The 22,282-nt window shown below is 37.2% G+C and overlaps 1 protein-coding gene across 8 annotated transcripts in view; it reads right to left on the bottom strand.

The window, feature by feature from the left end:
- The window catches only part of Agbl1 (ATP/GTP binding protein like 1), an 887,643-nt gene that overhangs the window by 522,444 nt on the left and 342,917 nt on the right, over positions 1-22,282 (bottom strand). For all 8 annotated transcript variants that reach the window (XM_031387026.1, XM_031387022.1, XM_031387027.1 and 5 more), the window contains exon 18: positions 10,877-11,057. In XM_031387026.1, the coding sequence (XP_031242886.1) occupies positions 10,877-11,057 (181 nt within the window). The remainder of the gene's footprint in view (positions 1-10,876; positions 11,058-22,282) is intronic.

Below are 22,282 nucleotides of genomic sequence, written 5' to 3'. Positions count from 1 at the left end.
AAAAAAAAAAAAAAAAAAGAAAGTGGGAAAGAGCCTCGAGCACATAGGCACAGGGGAAATTTTTCTGAACAGGACACCAATAGCTCACACTCTAAGATCAAGAATCAACAAATGGGACTTCATAAAATTGCAAAGCTTCTGTAAGGCAAAAGACACTGTCAATAGGACAAAATGGCAAACAAAAAATTGGGAAAAGATCTTTACCAATCCTATATCTGATAGAGGGCTAACATCCAATATATACAAAGAACTCAAGAAGTTAGACTCCAGAGAAACAAATAATCCAATTAAAAATAGGGTACAGAAGCCAGGCTGTGGTTGTGCATGCCTTTAATCGCAGCACTTGGGAGGCAGAAGCAGGTAGATTTCTGAGTTTGAGGCCATCCTGGTCTACACAGTGAGTTGCATGACAGCCAGGCTTACACAGAGAAATTCGGTCTTGAAAAAACAAAACAAAACAAAACAAAACAAAACAAAAATGGGGTACAGAGCTAAACAAAGAATTCTCAACTGTAGAATACTGAATGGCTGAGAAGTGCCTAAAGAAATGTTCAACATGCTTAGTCATCAGGGAAATGCAAATCAAAACAACCCTGAGAATAGCTAGGATAGAAAACTCAGGTGACAGCAGATGCTGGCTAGGTTGTGGAGAAAGAAGAACACTCCTTCATTGCTGGTGGAATTGCAAGCTGGTTCAACCACCCTGGAAACAGTTTGATGGTTCCTCCAGAAATTGGACATAGTACTACAAGAGGACCCAGCTATACCACTCCTGGACATATACCCAGAAGATGTTCCAACATGTAATAAGGACACATGCTCCACTATGTTCATAGCAGCCTTATTTATAACAGCCAGAAACTGGAAACAACTCAGATGTCCCTCAACAGAGGAATGGATACAGAAAATGTGGTACATTTACACAACGGAGTACTACTCAGCTATTAAAAACAATGAATTTATGAAATTGTTATGGAAATGGATGGATCTGGAGAATATCATCCTGAGTGAGGTAACCCAACCAAAAGAATACATACGGTATGCACTCTCTGATAAGTGGATATTAGCCCAGAAGATCGGAATACACAAAGTACAATCCACAAACCATAAGAAACTCAAGAAGAAGGAAGACCAGAGTGTGGATGCTTTGTTCCTTCTTAAAAGGGGGAACAAAATACCCATGGAAGGAGTTGTAGAGACTAACTATGGAGCAGAGACTAAAGGAAGGACAATTCAGAGACTGCTCCACCTGGGAATCCTTCCCATATTCAATCATTAAATCTAGATACTATTGTGGATTCCAGCAAGTTCTGGATGACAGGAGCCTGATATAGCTGTCTTCTGAGAGGCTCTCTCAGTACCCCACTAATACAGAAGTAAAGACTCACAGCCATCCATTGGACTGAGTACAGGGTCCCCAGTGAAAGAGCTAGAAAAAGGACCCAAGGAATAACAATATGAACTAACTAGTACCCTCAAAGCTCCTAGGGACTAAAACTCCAACCAAAGAGTATGAATGGGGGGGACTCATGGTTCCAGCAGCATATGTATAGCAGAGGATGGCCAAGTCAGTCATCAATGGGAGGAGAGGCCCTTGGCCCTGGGAAGGTTCTATGCCCCAGTGTAGGAGAATGCCAGGGCCAGTAAGCAGGAGGGGCTGGGATGGTGAGTGGGGGTGTGGGGGGAGGGTACAGGGGATTATTTTAGTTTTTGTTTATTTTATTTTATGTTTTTTCTTTCTTTCTTTTTTTGGAGGGGAACATGTGAAACATATTGTAAATAAATAAAACATCTAATAAATTTTAAAAAATGAATAAAGCAAAAAAAAAATTTCATCCAGTGTTTAATTCTGAGGTGCTACAACTAATACAAAAGTATAGAATCAATGCAAATAAAAGCTATGTGAGCAGCCAGGAATGGTGGCACACACCATTAATCCCAGCATTCAGGAGGCAGATAAAGATGGATCTCTGTGAATTTTAGGCTAGCCTGGTTTATGTAGTGAGTTCTAGGACAGCAAGAGCTACACAGTAAGACCCTGTCTTGAAACAAGCAAAGAAAAACCTATGTGATCACAAGGCTGTATCTTTAGTTGAGTAGTAGAGTTCTTGGTTCATGCAGAGCCTTTGTTTGATTCCAAGCACTAAAGCAAGGGAGAAAAGAAGAAAGAAAGGGATAGGGAAGGGCAGAGAGACATGGAAGGAGAAAGGGAAAAGGAAAATAAGGAGGGAAAAGGAAAGATGATTGAACTTACAGTCCCTTTTCAACTTTCAGGAAGACTGAAAAAGTACTGTGTAGAAGGAACCAATGATTGGTACAGGTTAAACTTGCACAGCTAAGAGGGTGAGACCACCAGGGACCAAAGTTCTGCAGACGAACGTCAAAGCAGGAGGTTTCCATTTCCATGGGCTGACTCTGAAGGAAGAACTTTGGAGCTGAGCCTTCAAGAGAAAGTACTGCTACTATATTATCGACACCACCATCCACATTTCTACAGAAAACAAGAACCCAAGTGCTTATCTTTCCAAAGTTGAAAGAACACATAGACTGTTCTCTTACAAGTTATGCAGCTTGTATTCTTCTAAGTCTCCAGAAAGGTATCTTTTGGGTGGTGGGTATAAACAAAGGGAGGAGAGAAAGAGAAACAGAGGGACAGAAAATTTGTTTAGAAGCAAAAAGATAGACATTAGAATAACAAAAAACCACAAACAAACAAACAAAAAAAGGTAATAACTCACAGACACATGCAGGCAGGTTTGACTATCCCATGTTCCTTCTTGTCCTTCCACCATTCCCAGGAAAAGAAACCTGGTCCTCTGCCCTTGCTCTGCTGGAGAATACCCCAGAACTCAACATCTGCAAGCATACAGTCAACATGTGCTTCAGAAGTCAAGCATAGACCAGGAAACCTATGGAAAATGTACTTCCTCCCTTCCATGTTCTGAAGGTCTTAAAAGCATAAATCCTCTGAGCTTAGAGGAAGCCACACATGCCAAGCTTATTAAGCCTTAGCTTGCTTGAAATCATTGAGAAATAAAACCAAGCTCCTTGCATGCCCTTGGTAATTCTTTGAAGAACATAAATGATGAGTAAAAGCAGAAGGAGGAAATGAAAACACTAAGTAATTATCCTGGCCACAGAGCCAACTGAATGTGGGTCCCAAAAGACTAAGATAGAAATTTCCTCTTTTAATTTAAAGCACTACTGTCCCATATACCAATATAACACCCACATACTAATATTTGACTAAGTATATATCCAAATGAATATATACTCATTTCTAATCAAAATCTTTAAGACCTCTTTCTCTGCTACAACTTCATGTTAGCCACATTTTACAAAATAATAAAATGATCAGGTACAGTCAAGGGGAGAGTCAACAAACACATATTAGACACTTTCCACTTCATATTTTCTAGTTAGAAATCGTCAGATGTCACCAGGAGGGTGGACTAGAAGCTGTGATGTGGTGAGACTGTATAACCTAGAAGCTAAATGCAAGCTTTGCAGCCAGGCAGACCTTAAGCTAATTACTGACTCCAAAGCTTAGAAGATATGACCCTGGAAAATGTCACTTTTGCTCAGTTCTTTTTAATCTTGAAACTACGAATAAATGGGGGCAATTCCCACCTTTCTGGGAATTTTACTAATTATAAGTCACAACTATAAAAGTTAAAGTCATATGTATCCTATCATACCAATGGAAATACTAATGTTTATAATGTGTTGTATTCACAAGGGAATGAACACTCAGCAACACTGTCCATTTTTAGTATGGACATACAGCTATGAATTTTAAAATAGAAGTAATTCAGCCAAATAGGCATCAAATATGCAATTTACATAATATTTGATTCTACTATCTGCACTCAAAAATTTATCTTCATGAAATGACCAAATAAACTCATTAGGAATAGAACAATACTACCCATCTGTAAGTTGTTTGCAATGGAAAATTGTTTATTAACTGTTAACCATCAATGCTCTTAGATTGATCTTTTAAAAATAATAATGATTGTATTATTTTCCCTGGAAGATTATATTAGTCTTGAAGTTATATCAAAGAATATATGATTTGTGGAAAGTCTCAATAGATATGGTCATATGGTTATATTTAAAGAAGTAGGTGATAAACCTAGATGTCAGTTTATTAACTAAGATATATTTTCCAACAATGTTTTCTGTGGAATTCTGAAAGAACCTCTGTTACAGGATTTTAAATGACTAATATAGTTTTAAATTATAACACAAAATATGCCTAAATTTTAATGTTTTTAAATTTACCCTTTTTAATTTGGTGAGTTTTTTAAATTAAATTACAGTGTTATATATTTCCAAATGGAAGTTTCATGGACAGTTTATTTTTGGTTGATTCTTCCTCTTCCCTGTCCTCCCCACTTCCCCATCTGTCCTCACCTTTTTCACTGTACCTCCTTGCCCCTATTTCTATAAGACTGAACTTTCTACAGAATATAAATTTTCTAGGTTTATTTTTATTATATATGAGTGAGTGTTTTTTTTACATGTATGTGCACTTCATGTGTGTCTGGTGCCCATGGAGGTCAGAAGAGTGTCCTTGATCCCCTAGAACTGTTATAGAAAAGTTGGAAGCTTCCATGTAAGTACTGGAAACTAAAACCAGATCCTCTACAAGAGCATCAGGTATGTGTAACCATAGAATATGTATCTTTTATCCCACTGAAAACAGTAAACTTTTTTTAAACAAAGAAGTCACATCTATGTGGTACTAACACATATACATTTAAGTGGAACATAGGTGGTTCATCCCTACAATCTCAATACTTAGAAGGCAGAGACAAGAGAACTGCTATGAATCTGAGGCCAGCCTGGATTGCATCATGAGTTTCAAGCCAGAAATTCTATCTCAAAGAAAGAAACAAAAACAAAACAAGCCAAATGGTATTGCATATGAAGTACTTGATATAAGGATATCCTATTGCTTGTTATGAAAAGCAACCAGTCAAGCACAGTGCTTAGAACCTCTCTCTGGTTGGCTTCTACAGAGGTTCTATCCATAAAAAATTCACTAGAGAAAGATGGGCACAACTCGTACTCTCCATTGCTATTCAATATGACTGGAGAAGATGCAGACAAGTGTAGTTTTCTATAGAACTTCTCCATCCTCCTAGGTACAACTGCTACACATCTGTCAAGAAACCAACAGCAAGAAGGACTAAATGATATTTTGCATTTGGACTCAGACCACTCCAGACTCCTTTGTCCCCTAGCCTGAGCCCTGTTGCCACTCAAGCCCCAACCAAATCAATCCCTGCCCTAATTTTCTTTCTTTTACTGTGATCAATATCATGACTCAAAGCACCCTGGGGAAAGAGTTTATTTGGCTTACACTTCCATGTAAGTGTATCACTGATGGAAGGAAGTCAGGACGTGAAATCAAGTAGGAACCTAGCAGCAGAAAGTAAAGCAGAGTTCATGAAGGAAAGAAGCTTGCTGTCTCACTCCATCTGGCTAGTTCAACTACCTTTCCTAAATTTTCCAAGCCCACAGCTGTCTCACTCCATCTGGCTAGTTCAACTACCTTTCCTAAATTTTCCAAGCCCATAGCTCAGGAATGACCCTATCCTCAGTGGGTTAAAACCCCCTCCACCCCCAGATCAATTTAAAATTAAGAAAAATGTTCTACAGACATGGCCCAGGTCAATCTAATCTAGACAATTTCTCCACTGTGATTCCTTCTTCTCAAGTCGACTATGGGTTATGTCAAAATGACAGCTGCAGCTAACTATGACAGCCCCAACTCCGTTTTCAACCCCTAGCATTTGGAGAAGCCACTCAAAACTGTAGGTTCTGGCACATCGGCATCTGCCTTTTTCTCCCTCCATCCTTACAGGGAACACCTGTTTCTTCTGTTTTAAATCATTTGTTGACTTTGTTACTGGTTATAATAGTCGGACATATACCATTGGTCCAGACCAATCAATCACAGCATTGGTCATGGTGAGAATGAAATAAGACAATATAAGTAAAATAATTAGGTACTTTCTTGCCCCATAAAACATACTGAATGATTTTTTTTAGATCAAGTCTGAAAGTTATTTTCCTGTAGGAAGTTACGGCCTTCAGAGCCTGCAGTAGAGTAGACTATTGGCCCACACTTGAAATGGTTCCAAGATAGTTAAGGTTGTTGGGGTTTTTTATGCAATTTTTATAGTTTGAATTGTTTCCTCTCATACATTATGCTGTTACTTTTTAAACACCTTGCTGTGTTTGCTTGTACTAGGTACTGTACATATTATTGCTGTTTGTATGTGGTCCACAATGTATTTGGAAGAAGATAATCATGTTTATGGAGTTGGACATACTGCTAGGATCAATATGCTCAGTCTCCTGTGAATAAAGCACTAGGCTATGTTTGCTTTGTAAGAATTATGCTGATACGACCTACCACCAACACCCGAAATTTAACAAGTGAGAATCAGGCGTGCTCTCTTCCCCCATTCTCTCTCTCCCCCATTTATGTAGTATCTATACCTATTTAGCAGCTTGAAAGCCATCTGCTTTCTCTTCCACTCCCACTTTAATCTACCTACCACCCCTCCTGATTTAACCTGATTTGCTAATTCTCATTCTCTTCTATCCCATGTTGAGAAGAATTATGAGTCTCAGAACCACTGCATTGCTCCTGCTTCCCTGAGAACTCAGCCTAATTCAATACATAGCCTAGCTAGAAGATGGGAAAATGTTTCTTTTGGAATTAATCATAACAGATACATCACTGTATTTGTTTCCCTGTTCAGACTTGTGTTGCTAAGGGATCCTTGACTTGGCAAGACTCACTCATTTCTCTTACTAAAAATTCTGGCTGTGTTTCTCTGACCACTATTATCAAAATCTCCCAGTCCTCCTCAGAGGTTCCATCACCAATGCCACAAAAGGAAACTGTTCTATTGTGACACATGTTTGCAAGCTCCATGGAGGTCCATGATAAGTTTTAAAAGTTTGTTATGGGCTTGAGAAAATACCTTGATCAGCAAAGCACTTGACTTCCAAGCATTAGAAGGTAAATTTGGTCCCAAGAATCAATATTAGAAACAAAAAAAGCTGGGTACGATAACTAGCACTTGAAAGTCCAGAAGAGAAGTAAAAAACAGGTAGATTACTGGAGTTCTCTGATCAGCCAGCTTACCTGGTATGTCCCAGGCCAGTGAAATACAGATGGATAGATTAGTCAAGGTTCTCTAAAGGTACAAAAAACCTGATAGAAATGTGTGTGTGTGTGTGTTTGTGAGAGAGAAAAAGAGAGAAATATATCTTATATGAAATGTATAATTAAATTGTATATTCATATAATATATTTTATATTTCATATATATCAAAGGGTTACTTATTAAAATGACTGACAGGCTGTTGAATAAGTACTACTAGAATGACTTTATCCCAACCAATAAGCACCAATTCAGTATTTGTTCAGTTAACAAGACAAAATACCTCAGCAGTCCCAATCTGATATTAGAACCCCAGGAATTCATGGAGAGCATCTGGTCTTCTGTCTACATTGGAATCCCAAAGAAGTCGATTCTAATACAAGTAAAGAAATGTCTCAGCAACAAGATAGATAAATTTGTCAGTTAAAGTGAGGGTAAGAAGGCAAAAACCAAGATGCCTCCTTCTTCCTCATTCTTTTATGTAGGCTGCCACCAGAAAGCATGGCCTTGCTTGGGAGTGAGGGGTCTTCTAACCTCAAATGACCCAAGTAAGAAAATCCCTCCCAGGTATGCCCAGATGCTTGCATGTTAGTTGATCCTAGATGTAGTTGAATTGATAACCAAAATTATCCACCATAAACATCATCTGAGGAACCACATCTAAAACTGTGCTTTGTTCTCCATATGTGTACACAGACATGCATGTGAACAAACAAATGAGCCATGCATACAACAAGCAAATGCATACGTTTACAAAGTGTAGTCTAGCTCTAGTTGACATGATAATGTTTGGAGTCACTAATAGGATGCAAAGATTACCTCCTTTTAGTCAAACATACACAGAGCACTTCTGGCACTTAAGATGTCTGTTAATAGCATTATGCCTAGAGAAAATCAGTGATGCTCTGAACATCGGGAATGATAACCATATACTAAGTTTAGGTGAACTGTATCAAGCAGTTCTCATGGGGGATATTTCTCATGGGAAGTCAAAATGAATACAGAAAGAATTTGATCTATACATGGAAGACTGACTACAATAGTTGAAGCTCAGAGAGCAAAGACTAACCCACAATAAGAGTAAACACCCACCTAATTATACACAATGGTGTAGGCATGACAAGACAATGGAAGATCAACTACGAAAGTATCTCAAGTGAAACTTAGATGAAGCACATTTTAAGTCCATTCTGAAATGGGTTCAGAACCTAGAGTTTTAAGCTTTATGTTTGGAAATGCCTTGTACTCACAGCAGCATTGAGTCCTTTTTATAATGATATTCTATGGCCTGCTGATTATTCTATCTGTGGAAAGTGTTATGATTTCCCAATCCTTTTTAGACATGCTTGTTTGTTCAGTCCAAGTGATCTACAAAGTGCCTCAGGCTGTATGATGAAAGATGTTGTATAAATAAAAGAGCAATCAGAGTCATAATAAATAATAGTAATGATGATGAATGTCATTGTCACTGTGAAGAAGCTGCCCTGCCATTTGGGAAACAAAGTAACCAGCTGTGAGCTGGAAATAATGTGCATACCAGCCAATGGGATCCTCAGTGACTGAAACCCCATTAACTTTGACCAAAGACCTGGAGCAAGCCTTAGTTTGGAGATATGAATATGTGAAATAGAAGGAGCTTCAACACTTAATCCCTGAGCTTGAACATGGAATCCATGAGCATTGAGTATATGAAACTCTTTTTTTTTCCACAAACATCTCTCAGGAGTACATTATCATCTTCCACCAAAGGGGAAAACTGAGTAGATCAGGGACATCCAGTGGTCCAGTTCAGTTAATACGCCAAGTCTGATACTCTTTCCAATTTCTTTCTGACCCTAGATAGCTCCATGGAAAGAGAGAAGTGATCCAAGTTGGGTAATAAAATAACCAAATGGAGTCATGTCCATCAAGATACTTTCCTGAGTTATTTCCCATCCATGTAGGCTGAGAAAGGCTGCTAGTAAAATTCTTGGCTGCTTAAGCAGGGAGCAGCCAGAGATCAACTGTGGGCTTAGAGGAGCACATGACAGGAGTCAGATGAACTCTTGGTAGCCTTAAAATACACAACTTCAGGGCCTGTTCCAGTCTAAGATCTTGCAGGCCTCATTGCTGCCAGAGAGACTGATGTTCTTTAGTGAAGAACCTGGCCTCCTGATCCTCAATACACTCAGCACTGAGCAGTCCTCATCAAACAATCTCTACCAAGGAAATAAGAAATCAATGAATGAATAAATCAATTAGTAATCAATGAATGAATAAATCAATTAGTAATCAAGAAAGAAAATAAGCAAATAAATATATAAATAAATTACACCCGTGAACTACTGAGCTAACCTAGTTGTGTTAATCTAATATATTAAATACAGATTAGTACACTTTTTCTTTCATTTTTTCTTTCTCATTTATACTTTTTTCATTCATTCTTTCCTTCTGTATCTATTACTTTTATAATCTATAGCTTTAATTGATGTGCATTGACATGCTTTGACATATTATATGCTTTGGATTTGTCTTAGTTCTTTTATATTATATAATTTTATGTTATATTACATATTATGTGCTCATATATATAATTTATATATATGATTTGTGTTCTATATAATATATAGTACATATATCATATAATTATATATAGTCATTATATACTTAACACCACAAATTTAATTTATCTTTATAGTTATCAAAAAAGAAGTCTATTGGAGTTGCTTAATATTTCATTTTCTTTCTTGAAAGAATTAACTTTTCTCTTTGTCTTGTGATCGTTTATACGTTTTTGAATTTCTTTATGACCCTTTTTATTTGTTGTTTTCCAATTCTTTATTCTCACCTTATTTTTTGTATTCTCTAAATTTAATGTTTGTTTCTATGCTAATGATATTTTAAAGTATCGTTTTCATTTTAGTCTTAGAAATAATTTCTTTCCTAACAGCATTTCCTGTTCATCTCTCATTTTGTTTTTCTATGGGACAGAATCTCTATTCTTATAGGACAAAGAGTCATCTCATACTAAAAATGGGTATCTGTAAATGTTACTCCTGCCACTCCTTGGTCATGTGACCTTGGGGCCCTCATCTGTGCCTGGGCTCAGACTTTGAGCCCTTCTGTCAGGCCTCAAGAGTTTTATTCCCGTATACATCCTAAAGATATGCAGCAGCATTTTGAAAATGAGGATACCACACTTCTCTTTTCCAACCAACATTCCATTCCATTGATGTGAAGCTCTTATTTTAATTATATCCAGAAACCATTAATATATAACTGAACAAACAAATATTTCTTTGCAGCTATAAGTAATACTAACACAGAAGCATTGGTAGTCACCATGAAGACTCATGGACTGAACCCTGAAATGCTACTGGTTCACCAAATGAACTGGGGGGATTTTCGGTGCCCTGTCTACTCATGCTCTCCTTTATGAATAAAGCACTGGACTAGGTTAGCTGTGTGAGTCTCTGGTGTTAAATACTTGTGTTTTCACCTATTCCTATTTAAAGAAATACCATGAGGCATATACAAATGTGCACGGAGGGCACCTTGTTAATTGTTCCAGATAAAAGGAGCAAAAGGAAGATCCCTATAGAGTACCAAGGCCTTTCTACACTTATGGCCCTTTGATGAGATGGCAGTGGATTTTTACTATAGTGACACAAATGCAGGAGTGCATCCATTGGGCCAGACAGGTGACATACTTGCCATTGATGACACCATCCGGGTTGAGCATAGGGATGATCTTGAACACGAAGTTTTCCCTCAGGAGCTTTGCCACAGGGTCACTGCTGACTAGGAACTCCAAGGTTCCCTTCATCACCCAGCTTGCATTGCTCTCTCCTGGGTGAACTCGGGCTGTTATCACCTGATATGGACGACAGCCTGCAGGAAAGAGGACACAATAGATTAAACCTATATATGTTTTCCATTTCCATCAACAAAGTCTCTGGGGGGAAGGAATTATACCTGAAGGGTATGAAGTCCTAAGTAGGTTGTTTCTAATATATATGATCCATTTTCCATCTTCCTCCAGAAGCTCTGAGACTCAAGAGACTGAGAACACCAAGGATCTAGGCTGTTATCAAAGCAAAGTACTTTGTGGTATGATTAAAAAGCCACAAAGAAGATTTTAAACCAATTAACTCTCCACAGTCCATTAGCAAGATGCTCGATATCAAAGATCTCAGACTGAATCTTATCTTCATCATTTACCAACTCTGAATGAATGACCAGGAAATGAATAAGTCTCTTGATGCCCATTTCCTCATCTGTAAAATGGGGCTATTTATAATAATGACCTTATGTGCTTAGAGAAACTAAGATGTCAATAGAAAGTGTCAAATATAACTCCTGCTATTCAGTCCATGTTAGCTCACTCCTTATTCAATTGCAGTCTGTGGAGGTTGGGGAGAGGATGAGCCCTTCCACTCCCTAGCAGAAACAGAAAGCAAGGAGAGAGGTTATTGGATGATTGAAAGACACCAAATCTGATCTTCCAAAGGAAAGGATCAACACCTGCAGACACACACTTAAGATGGATTTCTTCACTTTGTAAGGGGGGTAAAGGGAATACTAAGTCATGGAAAGTGACCACAAAGATCTCATGGAGGCTGCATCAGTGACGGACAGAGAAGCTCACTGTTCTATCTTTTATTCACAGGAGACATCAGAAGCACCCTAGTGCTGAGATATATTCTTGATTATTCCTGGGCTCATATAGAAAGGTGGTTGATGTGTTTATTGGTCTGTCTGTTTTGGTGATAGAGATTGCTCCTAATACCCTATACATACTAGGCAAATGCTATACTGCTGAATTGGATCCACAGCCTGTGGACAGTTTTGTGAGTGACTCCTAATGTCTATTCTCCATATACTTGGAGATAAAGAGGGAAAGAAGGCATCATATCAATAATTCACTTTTGTTAACTGTAAACCCATGGCCAAATCTTTGGATGGACTGTTTTCTAACTCGCTTTTTATTTTGCATCCTCTCCTGATTCTTGACTGTTCCTAATCTTGCTCTAATAACAAGTACTATTTGCTGATCATAAGTAAATTTAGTCACTAAACAGCCTAAAGGTTAATAAAGAAATAATTATTTATAGCTGTCTCCTGAGAGGCTCTGACAGTACCTCACTAATACAGAAGTAGAGGCTCACAACCATCCATTGGACTGAGCACAGGGTCCCCAGTGAAGGAGCTAGAGAAAGGACCCAAAGAGCTAAAGGGTTTGCAGCCCCTAAGACAAACAACAATATGAGCGAACTAGTACCTTTAGAGCTCCCAGGGATTAAACCACCAACCAAAGAGTATATATGGTGGGACTAATGGCTCCAGCAGCATAGGTATAGCAGAGGATGGCCTAATCAGTCATCAATGGGAGGAGAGGCCCTTGGCCCTGTTAAGCTTCTATACCCCAGTGTAGGGGAATGCCAGGGACAGGAAGCAGGAGAGGGTGGGTTGTTGAGTGGGAAGAGGGAGGAGGGAACAGGTTTTTTTAAAATTTAATTTAATTTAATTTTTTTGGAGGGGAAGCTGGGAAAGGAGATTTCATATGACATGTAAATAAAGAAAATATCTAATAAAAAAAGAAATTTCTCTAATATAGTTTGAATTAGTCTAAACGAAATGAGGGATTTCTGCTTTTCAATGGTAGAGTTTTTTATACATATAAGGAAACAAACTTTATCTCTCACTATACACATATACACAAAAATAAAACTGAGTAACTATTGATCATAGGTGTGAGGAGCAGACAACAAAATATACAAATGAGCTTTCATTTTACTGATTTATGTTAATATTACCAATTAAGACCAAAAAGATCCACTTTTTCTCTTTCATATTTATACCACCAGTCATTGATCCAGTGAGGTCTAGACAGAAGGGGTATGACCTTTTCTGACTATAGTGAGAGCAGTTTACTTCAATTCTTTGTAGGTCATCTATACATTAGAGGTAATTTTCAGCTATTCATTTCCTTAAGCAAGTGTCCTTAACCTATTCCAGGAACTGCAACAGACATTGGGTTGTAAAAGTCAAATAAATTAAAGACCTTGTTCTAGAAGAGGCCATAGCATTTGTCAGTAGTGACACATATGCAAGCATACAATGACAAGAGACCTAATGGAGTTGTGTACAGAGCACCAAAAATAGATCTAAGAAGAGAAGGACATTTCCAGGATGTGATGCTATTTGGGCTGTCTTGAAGTATAAGCAATATTTTATCAGACAAGAAAGGTTAATGGATCTTCAAGAGTAAAAAGAAAATGAAGAAGAAAATGATGATGAAGAGGAGGAGGAAGAGGATGAGGAGGATGAGGAAGAGGAGTTCAGTGCACTATAAAATGAAGAGATGCTATAGTGCCTGAAGTGAAGATATGAGGTAGTGAAACATGAACTTAAAAATGACTGCTACATACATGTAGGTCAAATATTCTTAACAATAAAGTTAGCATGTCACTGGTAGGCCATACACAGTAACAGAGTACCCTGTAAATTTACCAGCAACCAATGAAAGGGAAAATGTTTTGTTTCTGATATTATTATACATGCCACAAACTGCTGCGTGCCTGTATGTTATCCTGTCTCTCCTTCTAGCTACCAGAGACCTGCTTTGGGACAAGAGCAGAGATTTCTTTGAGTAAAATACTCAGCTTTGTGAATACACTTGAAAATAAGCATGGCTATGAAAAATAAATGTTGCTAGTGATTTAAAATGGTAACAGAAAGATCTTACTGAAGATCAGGTGAAAGGGACAATTTTACCTTGCAAATAATTATTGATTTTAAAACTTGTCTCTTGTGCTTTTCCTTCTCATCATGCTCATAGATGTAGTATCTTCAAGTGAGAAAGTCATCTTGAACATTGAAGATACACAATAAGTATAATGCCAAGTAGAAAGAATGAATATTCTTGGTAAACTCTTTAAGCAACTACATGTACCTTTACTGGCTTCTCCAATGTCTGAGCATGTGAGAAAAACAACTTATTATTTTCCCATGATGGTGCAATATGATTTCCATTATATACTGCTACATTCTACCATATGAATATAAGAGCAAGTATAAAATAATATTTTGAATGACATTCATTCCGATGTGCCTTCTGCAATGGAACAGAAAGAGGGAGTTGAAATGAAAAGGATATTTGATATATTTAGGAGAAAAGAGCAATTACAAACTACAACTTTAAGAAAGAAAGCCTAGGCTAAAGATGAGACTTGTTTGGTAGAGTCCTTGCCCAGTACAGATGAAACCCTGGATTCTATCCCTAGCATCACATAAACCCTGGAGCTGGAATTGAGGGATTAGAACATGAATGTCATCCCTAGCTATGTAGAGTTCAAGGCCAGCCTGGACTACTCAAGAGACCCCATCTAGAAGAGGAAAGAAAAGAACAAAAAAGAGAAAAGAAGATGAGTAGAAAAATAACCTTATGATGGTTATATATCAGAAGAAAGGTATGCCAGGATATGTTTTATAAAATAATTTTATTATATATATATATATATATATATATATATATATATATATATAATGCATTTGCATGATACACTGTCTGGGATAATGGGTTGAGAATGGGTTGACAATCATATTTCCAGCGATCAAAAATTATTTCATTATTTTCATACTTGAAAAGAATCATGCTAGTTTCAGGGTGAAATGAACACTGGAAATTTTTTGATTTGTCCAAGGATGCTATCCAGGACACCATGGGCTATATCCTTAACATACAGCAGGAGTTGAGACATAACTCCTGTTAGGTCTCAACAGCCTGCAGGATGAAATCTCTAGCCAAAGTGACAATATTTGGTGTCTGTTGACAGTCTGCTCCCTGTTTTCCAGAAGGCCATGTCCTCACATGACAGAGAGGACAAAGAACAACCTTCAGTACCTTTTCATTAGGATTAATTCCATTTCTGAGAGCAGGGCCCCTCTCAAAGGCCCTACTATGCCTTTAGCATTTATGTTGCAACATGAAATTATATAGAAAGTAAAGACTTTCTCTATACTGCATTAGGTTTTCATGCATGGCTAACCAGTCATTAACTAAAAGTTATGAACAACTATGTTAGGTGGAAAATATGCACAATTCACTAACAGCACAATTGAAATCAGCTAGAGGTCAGCTTTCTCACTATGTCGTTTATTCCAGCTACTTTTGTTCCTTCTAATTCAAGCTGTGTTGGCATCCAATAAAAAGCTCTCAGAGAAATAAAGAGGCTTGATGGATGTGCACCCAATCAGAAGTATATTTTCAGTTTTATAATTGCATATTACTCTTTGTGCCTCTTAGACTATGTCTACCTACAACATTAGATAACAATAGCAAGTGCTCCTTGTCTCATATGAAGAAATAAAAAATAGCTACTCTCTTGCAGATTTCTGATACCAACAGAATACTCTCATTGTCTGGGCCAGATGGCTCCATTGCTTTTATATGCACTGCAGTGCAATGTGTGAGTCAATAGGCCAACCTGAAGTTCTTTTTTTTTTTATTAGATATCTTCTTTATTTACATTTCAAATGATATCCCCTTTTCCAGTTTCCCCTCAAAAAAAAAAAAAAAAAAACCCTGTTCCCTCCCTCCTCCTCCTGCTCACCAACCCACCCTCTCCCACTTCCTGGCCCTGGAATTCCCCTACACTGAGGCATAAAACCTTCACAGGACCAAGGGCCTCTCCTCCCATTGATGACCGACTAGTTCTTAAAGAGAGGTTTCAGAAGTGTGTCTGTATCCTTGGGAGAGTTCAGTGGATAAGCTATTATGCTGTAAGACTTCACATGATTTAGCAGGCTGTTGTAACATCTTTAGCATGTAAACAGGGACAACCATGGGATCTAATGAAGATGTAAGCAGCATTTCAGCCATTCACTTTGGTGTGCTCCTTTCCCCTCTGTGATTTAAAACAATTCCACAGTTATATCGGTGACTTCAGCTTATGGGACCAGTGAGTTGTGGCAGCAAATAGCACTCCTGAGAACTCATAATAGGTAACAGCTGTAAAGAGCATGCAAAACACATCCTATGAGGTTTTCTCATATAATTGATGATTTGGGCCATAGTAAATCATTTCTGCTGGGCAAAAAACATCGTATACTTATATTCACTTTTTCTCCCTCTGAATTTCTTGAAATCGAGTCAAAGGAACATTGCAACCTATCGGGTATCAATAATTTTGCCATATTTTAAATGAAAAGTTAATTCCTGAGTTTGTATCAGTGATAACAGGATCTGGAAAACAAAAGCAGGACACAGTATGAACTTGGACAATGATCAAGAGATATTAGCCTATTAGCTTATCAGAAGTTGAGGGGAAACTAAAGGCATGTACTGTATTATACATGTGTGCCCAATTATATGAACATCTGTTCATTTCCACCTTCTACCTTCTTTTTCAACAAAATCTATTCTGCTCCTACTGGCACTCTGCAGGGTAGTACAGATTACAAGAGAAATGTAACAGATTCTTCTTTCAAGAGAAATTAATAATTGTGTAGTGAGAAAGAGAGCTGGCACAGATAGTTACTGCTCCATATGACCAGAGAAATTTCTCAAGAGATCCTTAAAGAGGAATTCTCATTATTATATTACTCATAACAGTTCTAGTAACTGAGAGATATATAAATAACAGCCACAGGACATGAATTTAAGGAAATATGTAAAAAGAATACTATTCAACCATAGAAAGTATTATAATCTCAAAAATTAAAAGAAAAATGATAATGATAAAGGAAAACAAACACAAAATAAGTAAAATATATGAGACAAAAGACACATAATAATACAAGTATCTTGAGATTGTTGATATAAGAAGATATCTAGGACAATACTTAGAAAATGAAAAAAATAGAAAAGACTATTTCATCAGAGCAGTAACCATCTGTTTGTAGTTATAAGATCTATTTAAAGATATCTTTACATAGAAATGCACCTGTCAGGGAAGGTCATCTGAGTAATTTCTATTTCTTCTTTAGCTTATCCCCAAAGATGGGTGATTATATGACATTGAATCATTAGCTGCACAGAAAGAAAATGTGGGAAAACAACTATAAACTAGTTTGCATTGGTTTCCACAAGTGTGTAGTGCATGCAGGAGTCTATAAAAATATCTTGTGAGTTACAAAAGACCATGCAAAATCATGATGCAGAGGCATGCCCAGATAGACTGCCCATGGGACCTGAAGCTACTTAGGTAAAAAGAGAAAATAGTAATAGGAGAGCAGACTATGATTTCAGGATGGCATCAGTTAGTGTAAAATCTAGAAAACCTAGAAGATGATATATGAAAACAGATTGACCATGGGCCATGCTGTAATGAAAGACACAAAGAAGTAAGAGGAGTTGGTTACAGCTCAGTGGGTACAGCTATTGACACATGAGTGTTAGAAACTGAGTTTAGGTCCCCAGAATACATATAAAGATGGATATGGTAGAACACATTTGTAATTCCAGTGTTTCTACAGTGGGATGAAGGCAAAAGACAGTAACGTTCATGCTGAAGCAACCTTGCAGTATGCAGTGGAAAAACAGAGACCCTGTCTCAAACAAGTAAGAAAGCAAAGAAGGCAACAGAAATTGTCCTCTGTCTTCCAAAAACATGCATATGTGTGCACACATGTTCGCATGCATGCACACACGCAATATTTACATATGTGGAAAGAAAGTTCTAAGGCTATTGTTAAATTTTCAACTTTCCTCTCAAGGCCAAGAATTGGAGACTTGTTCTCTAGCCTATAATAATTTTAGGAGGTGGAGGAATCACCAGGAGATGAGACTAAGAGGAAGTTAGGAACTTATGGGCATGGCCTCAAAGGGGATGTTGGAAATCCGCCCCTGTCTCGTTCTCTTCATATCTCATATTCCATAAGGGGAGCAGCAGCCTTATTGGTCTAGTTTCAGCTATCAAAACAGTACCCTTATAGTCTTCAAAGGGACTAATCATGAACTGTCAGCTCTGAAATTGTGTTAAAGCAAACCTCTTGTCTTTATAAGTTGATCATACCAAATATTTTGTCACAGTAATGGAAAGTTGACTAATACACTAAGCAAAGAGAGGATTTGGAATTGCAGCTTTCCATACATATGTTCTTCCAGTCTTAAAATTGACATTACTAAAGTGTAGCGTGCATGAAATACATTTCTATCAATTTCAGTTTTGTAATTCAGTGAGATTTCCACATGTGTATAATGCTATAAAGTGAAATGGATCTGGTGTAAACCATCATTGTCACTCCCACTCTCCTCACTCCCCTGGTGGAAAATCACCTCCCCAGTCTGTTTTGGAATAGTCTTACTAATTCTTTTAGAATACACTATATTTTGATCATATTTACACCCAAGTCCTCCCAGAACTATATCCATCTCCCCTCTCCCTCCCAATTTCATGTTCTGTTGTTGTTGCTGTTGTTGCTGCTGTTGTTGTTGTGTCGTGTTTGTAATCTACTCAGTTGATTTAGACTGCTCATATACTCCTAGATGTGGAACCATTTAGTGGGATGTGATCTACCTACCAGGAACACATCCTTAAAGAAAATCAGCCCTCACTTCGCCAGACAGATGTCACCAACTGTCAATGGCATCTCAGGTTGGGGCAGAGGCTCTCACCAGTACTACCTCCCTCCTTGGCAGAATGTTGACTGATTCTCCTCAGGTTTTATGCAGACAATCACAGCTGCTGTGAGTTCAGTGGCCTTATTACATTTCCAGATGATACAGTTTTGCTCTGTTTTTTTTTTTTTTTCAAAACTATGGTTCTCACAATATTCCTGCCCCCTTTTCCATGAGGGTTCCTGAGCCTTGGAGGAGGGAATTTGGTATAGATGTACCATTTGTGGTTGAGAACTCCATAAATACTTATTCCCTGCATTTTAATCAGTTGACCTGACCATACTCTCAGCCTCTGGGAACCACTGATCTGCTTTATGCCACCATGGTGTAGTCTTCTCTGGAATTTCATAGTAACTGAATCATACAGTGTGTTCTAGTTGCTTTTCTGATGCTATAATGAGATACTCTAAGTAAAAGCAAATTTCAGTGAATGGTATTTATTTAGCTTACACTTCCATGTTGCAATCCATCACTTAGGGAAGTCAAGGTAGGATCCCAATTAGAATGCAAAGCAGCAAACTAATACTGCTTGCTGCTTAACTTACTCGATCAGGATAAACTAGCATTCTTACATAGCTAGGAGTCAACTACCCAGGGTACCACCACAATGGACACAGTGCACCTCCTGCATCATATAATAATCTAGAAGCATTCCTACAAGCCAGTCTAATTTGGAAAATTATTTAATCAAGGCTATTCTCAAAGGTGACTCTGGGCTATATCAATTTGACATAGCTAACAAATATACATCATCTAATCAGTTTTTAACTTAGTTCTATGAGAGTCACTCATGTGGTTGACACATCAATGATTTGCTTCCTTCAATCACTAGACTGTCTTCTGACATGTCAAACAGAAGATTGTGGATATTCCCCATTTTCTGGATCTTTTCACCTGTTCATGGATCTGCTGCTCTTTCTTGGTTAGCATTCCCAAACTTATATGTGTGCTTGTCTTTCTTAGGGTGGATACATAGACTTCTGGTCATCTCAGTAATCTGGTATTATGGAGAGTAATTGCCAGCTTTTGTCAAAATGGTTTCAAAGGACACTAGAACTAATCTGATCTATTAACTGTAGTAACCAACTGCTCCAGTTAACCTTTTTGTTGATTAACCATTGATGTCACCAAACATTTTTATTTGGACATTCTAACAAGAATGTACAGTATATAATTGCTCTTTTGTTTTCCCCTAGTAACTATTAATAATGGGTAATTTTCTATGTGTTTGAGGCCATATACTTACTATAAGTGAAATGTCTGTTCAAACTCAGTTTGCTTTTCCTATTAAGTTCAAGTGGTTTTAAAAACAAAAACAAAAACAAAACAAACAAAAAAATTTTTCCAAATAGAATCAAGAGATAGAAATTTAAGAAAATCTTCTCCAAGACTTTAGCTTCCTCTCCCCAATCCATTTTCTTGACTATATTTTGAAACATAAAATGGTTTCCTGAAGTTTATTAATTTTTAATTGTTTGGTTATTCTATGGCTCATTTAAAAAAAATTCCTTCCAAGTTCAATATGACCATGATGTTTTGTCTATACGATTCATCTTTTGATTTACATTCAGGGCTTTGTGTGTTAGGTCTTAGAGAGTTCGGTTTTAAAGAGTTCAGAATACACAGTGATGTAAAATTTGAGACTCACTTCTCATGTCTCATTTAGGATTTTGTATGTGTCCAATCTTCTACAAGTAACAATAAAATAGTTTCATCTTTCCTTTCCAAACTTAAAACATTTATTTCTTTTTCTTGGTAGAAAGGGCACACTTTCCCCAGAGGGAATATTAGGAAATGTTAAAAGATATTTTTCATTGTCACAGTTGGGGATTCTAATGCTACTGTCATCTTCTGAGTCTAGGATAGAGAGGCTGCAAAACATTTTATGGTGCATAAGACACTCTCCTACAAAATGAATGATCTGTCCTAAAACATAAAAGCAGTGAAGGTGAAGAACTCTGGCTCACTCCACAAGTTCAACTCTGCAGCATGCTACTAAACAGACATGGCAATGGGCATTATCCTCTCCTCTTGTTACTAGTTTCAGAGAACTTTAAACATTTCATCATTAGGTCTGTAGAAAGTAACTGTTACCCTTGCAAGAGCACTTTTTTTCTGTTACTGCTTCTCAAAGGAATATTTTTGAGGTTCTGGGGATTAAATACAGGACCTCATGCATGGTAGGTAAACATTCAACCTCAAAGCTTGTTTCATTCCTTTTGTAAGAGTCTTATAGTCAAATTACACCAATTATTTCAAGTGAAACGTTCACCATCTGTTGAAATAAACACAAGATTTTTCTCACTCTTAATGTAGTGAAAGAGAACGGTTGTTTCATCTTTAATTATTTTACAGAAAATTCACATATAAAAATATATTCATCCTTTGGGTATGATGACCAAGGCATAGCCAGTCTGTTTCAACCTGCTCATCACATCTGACAAGATTGTTTTAAACAAATCTCGGACATCATATTTTTCAACATTGACCTTCTTTTTTAAGTTATGTCAACACTGTTCTCCTGGAATAAAACCAACTGGATTTTGAAGTATTATCTTTTAATGCAATTCTTGAATCACTTGTTTCTTTAGGATTTTTGCATCAGTGTCTCATGAGAAAGTCAGCCAATAACATTTCTTTTCTGCAATATCTTAGTAGGACCTAGCCTCCAAGGTTATGCTAAACTGGAAAGCACTCCCTCTTCATTTTTTATGTAAGATTTATAAATGCTATACTTGAGTTTTTCCTTAAATGTACTGGGAATTTCATTAATGAAGTCATTCACCCAGGCCTGTAATGATATCTGATTAGTTCAATAATTAATTTATATGATCACAAATCCAAATTGTTTAGAAGTATATTCAAATTGCATATCAACAATTTATCTGTTTAGATTTTAGTTACTACTTTTGTCAATTCGATAATTAAACATTTTCATAGTCATACTTTTTAATTTATAGTTCTAAAATTATTGGCATAAAATTGTTTTAAAATTCTTGTAGTTGTTCCCTTTATTTTTATTTTTGATATAGGGGAAGTATTAGATATTTTACCACTGCTGTGATAAAATACCCTTACCAAGACAACTTATAGAGGGAAGATTTATTTGGAGCTTACTGTTCCAAAGAGGAAATAATCTATGATGGCAAAATGGAGGACAGGTGGCCAGCAGCTGAGAGCTCACATCTTGAACCAAAGCAGAAAATGAAGAACACACTAGGAAATGACATTCTTTTGATACTTCAAAGCCTGCTCCTAGTGACACACTCCCTTTAGGCCATACTTCCTAATCCTTCCCAAACAGTTTCACCAACTAGGCTATAAGTAATCAAACATAGGCACCAATCAGAGGTTAGGGAAATTTTAATTTATATCACATGGGGGTACTTTCTTCTTTATTATTATTTAAAATGAGCATTGTAATTGTATGCCCTTTCAAGGACCCATTCCTCTTGACTTACTTTCACCCTTTTAAAATTGTTTTCTGTTTCAT

The sequence above is a fragment of the Mastomys coucha genome, unplaced genomic scaffold (assembly GCF_008632895.1).
Source record: "Mastomys coucha isolate ucsf_1 unplaced genomic scaffold, UCSF_Mcou_1 pScaffold21, whole genome shotgun sequence".
NCBI classification, from domain to species: Eukaryota; Metazoa; Chordata; class Mammalia; order Rodentia; family Muridae; genus Mastomys; species Mastomys coucha.
This window is presented reverse-complemented; position numbering and strand designations above follow the sequence as displayed.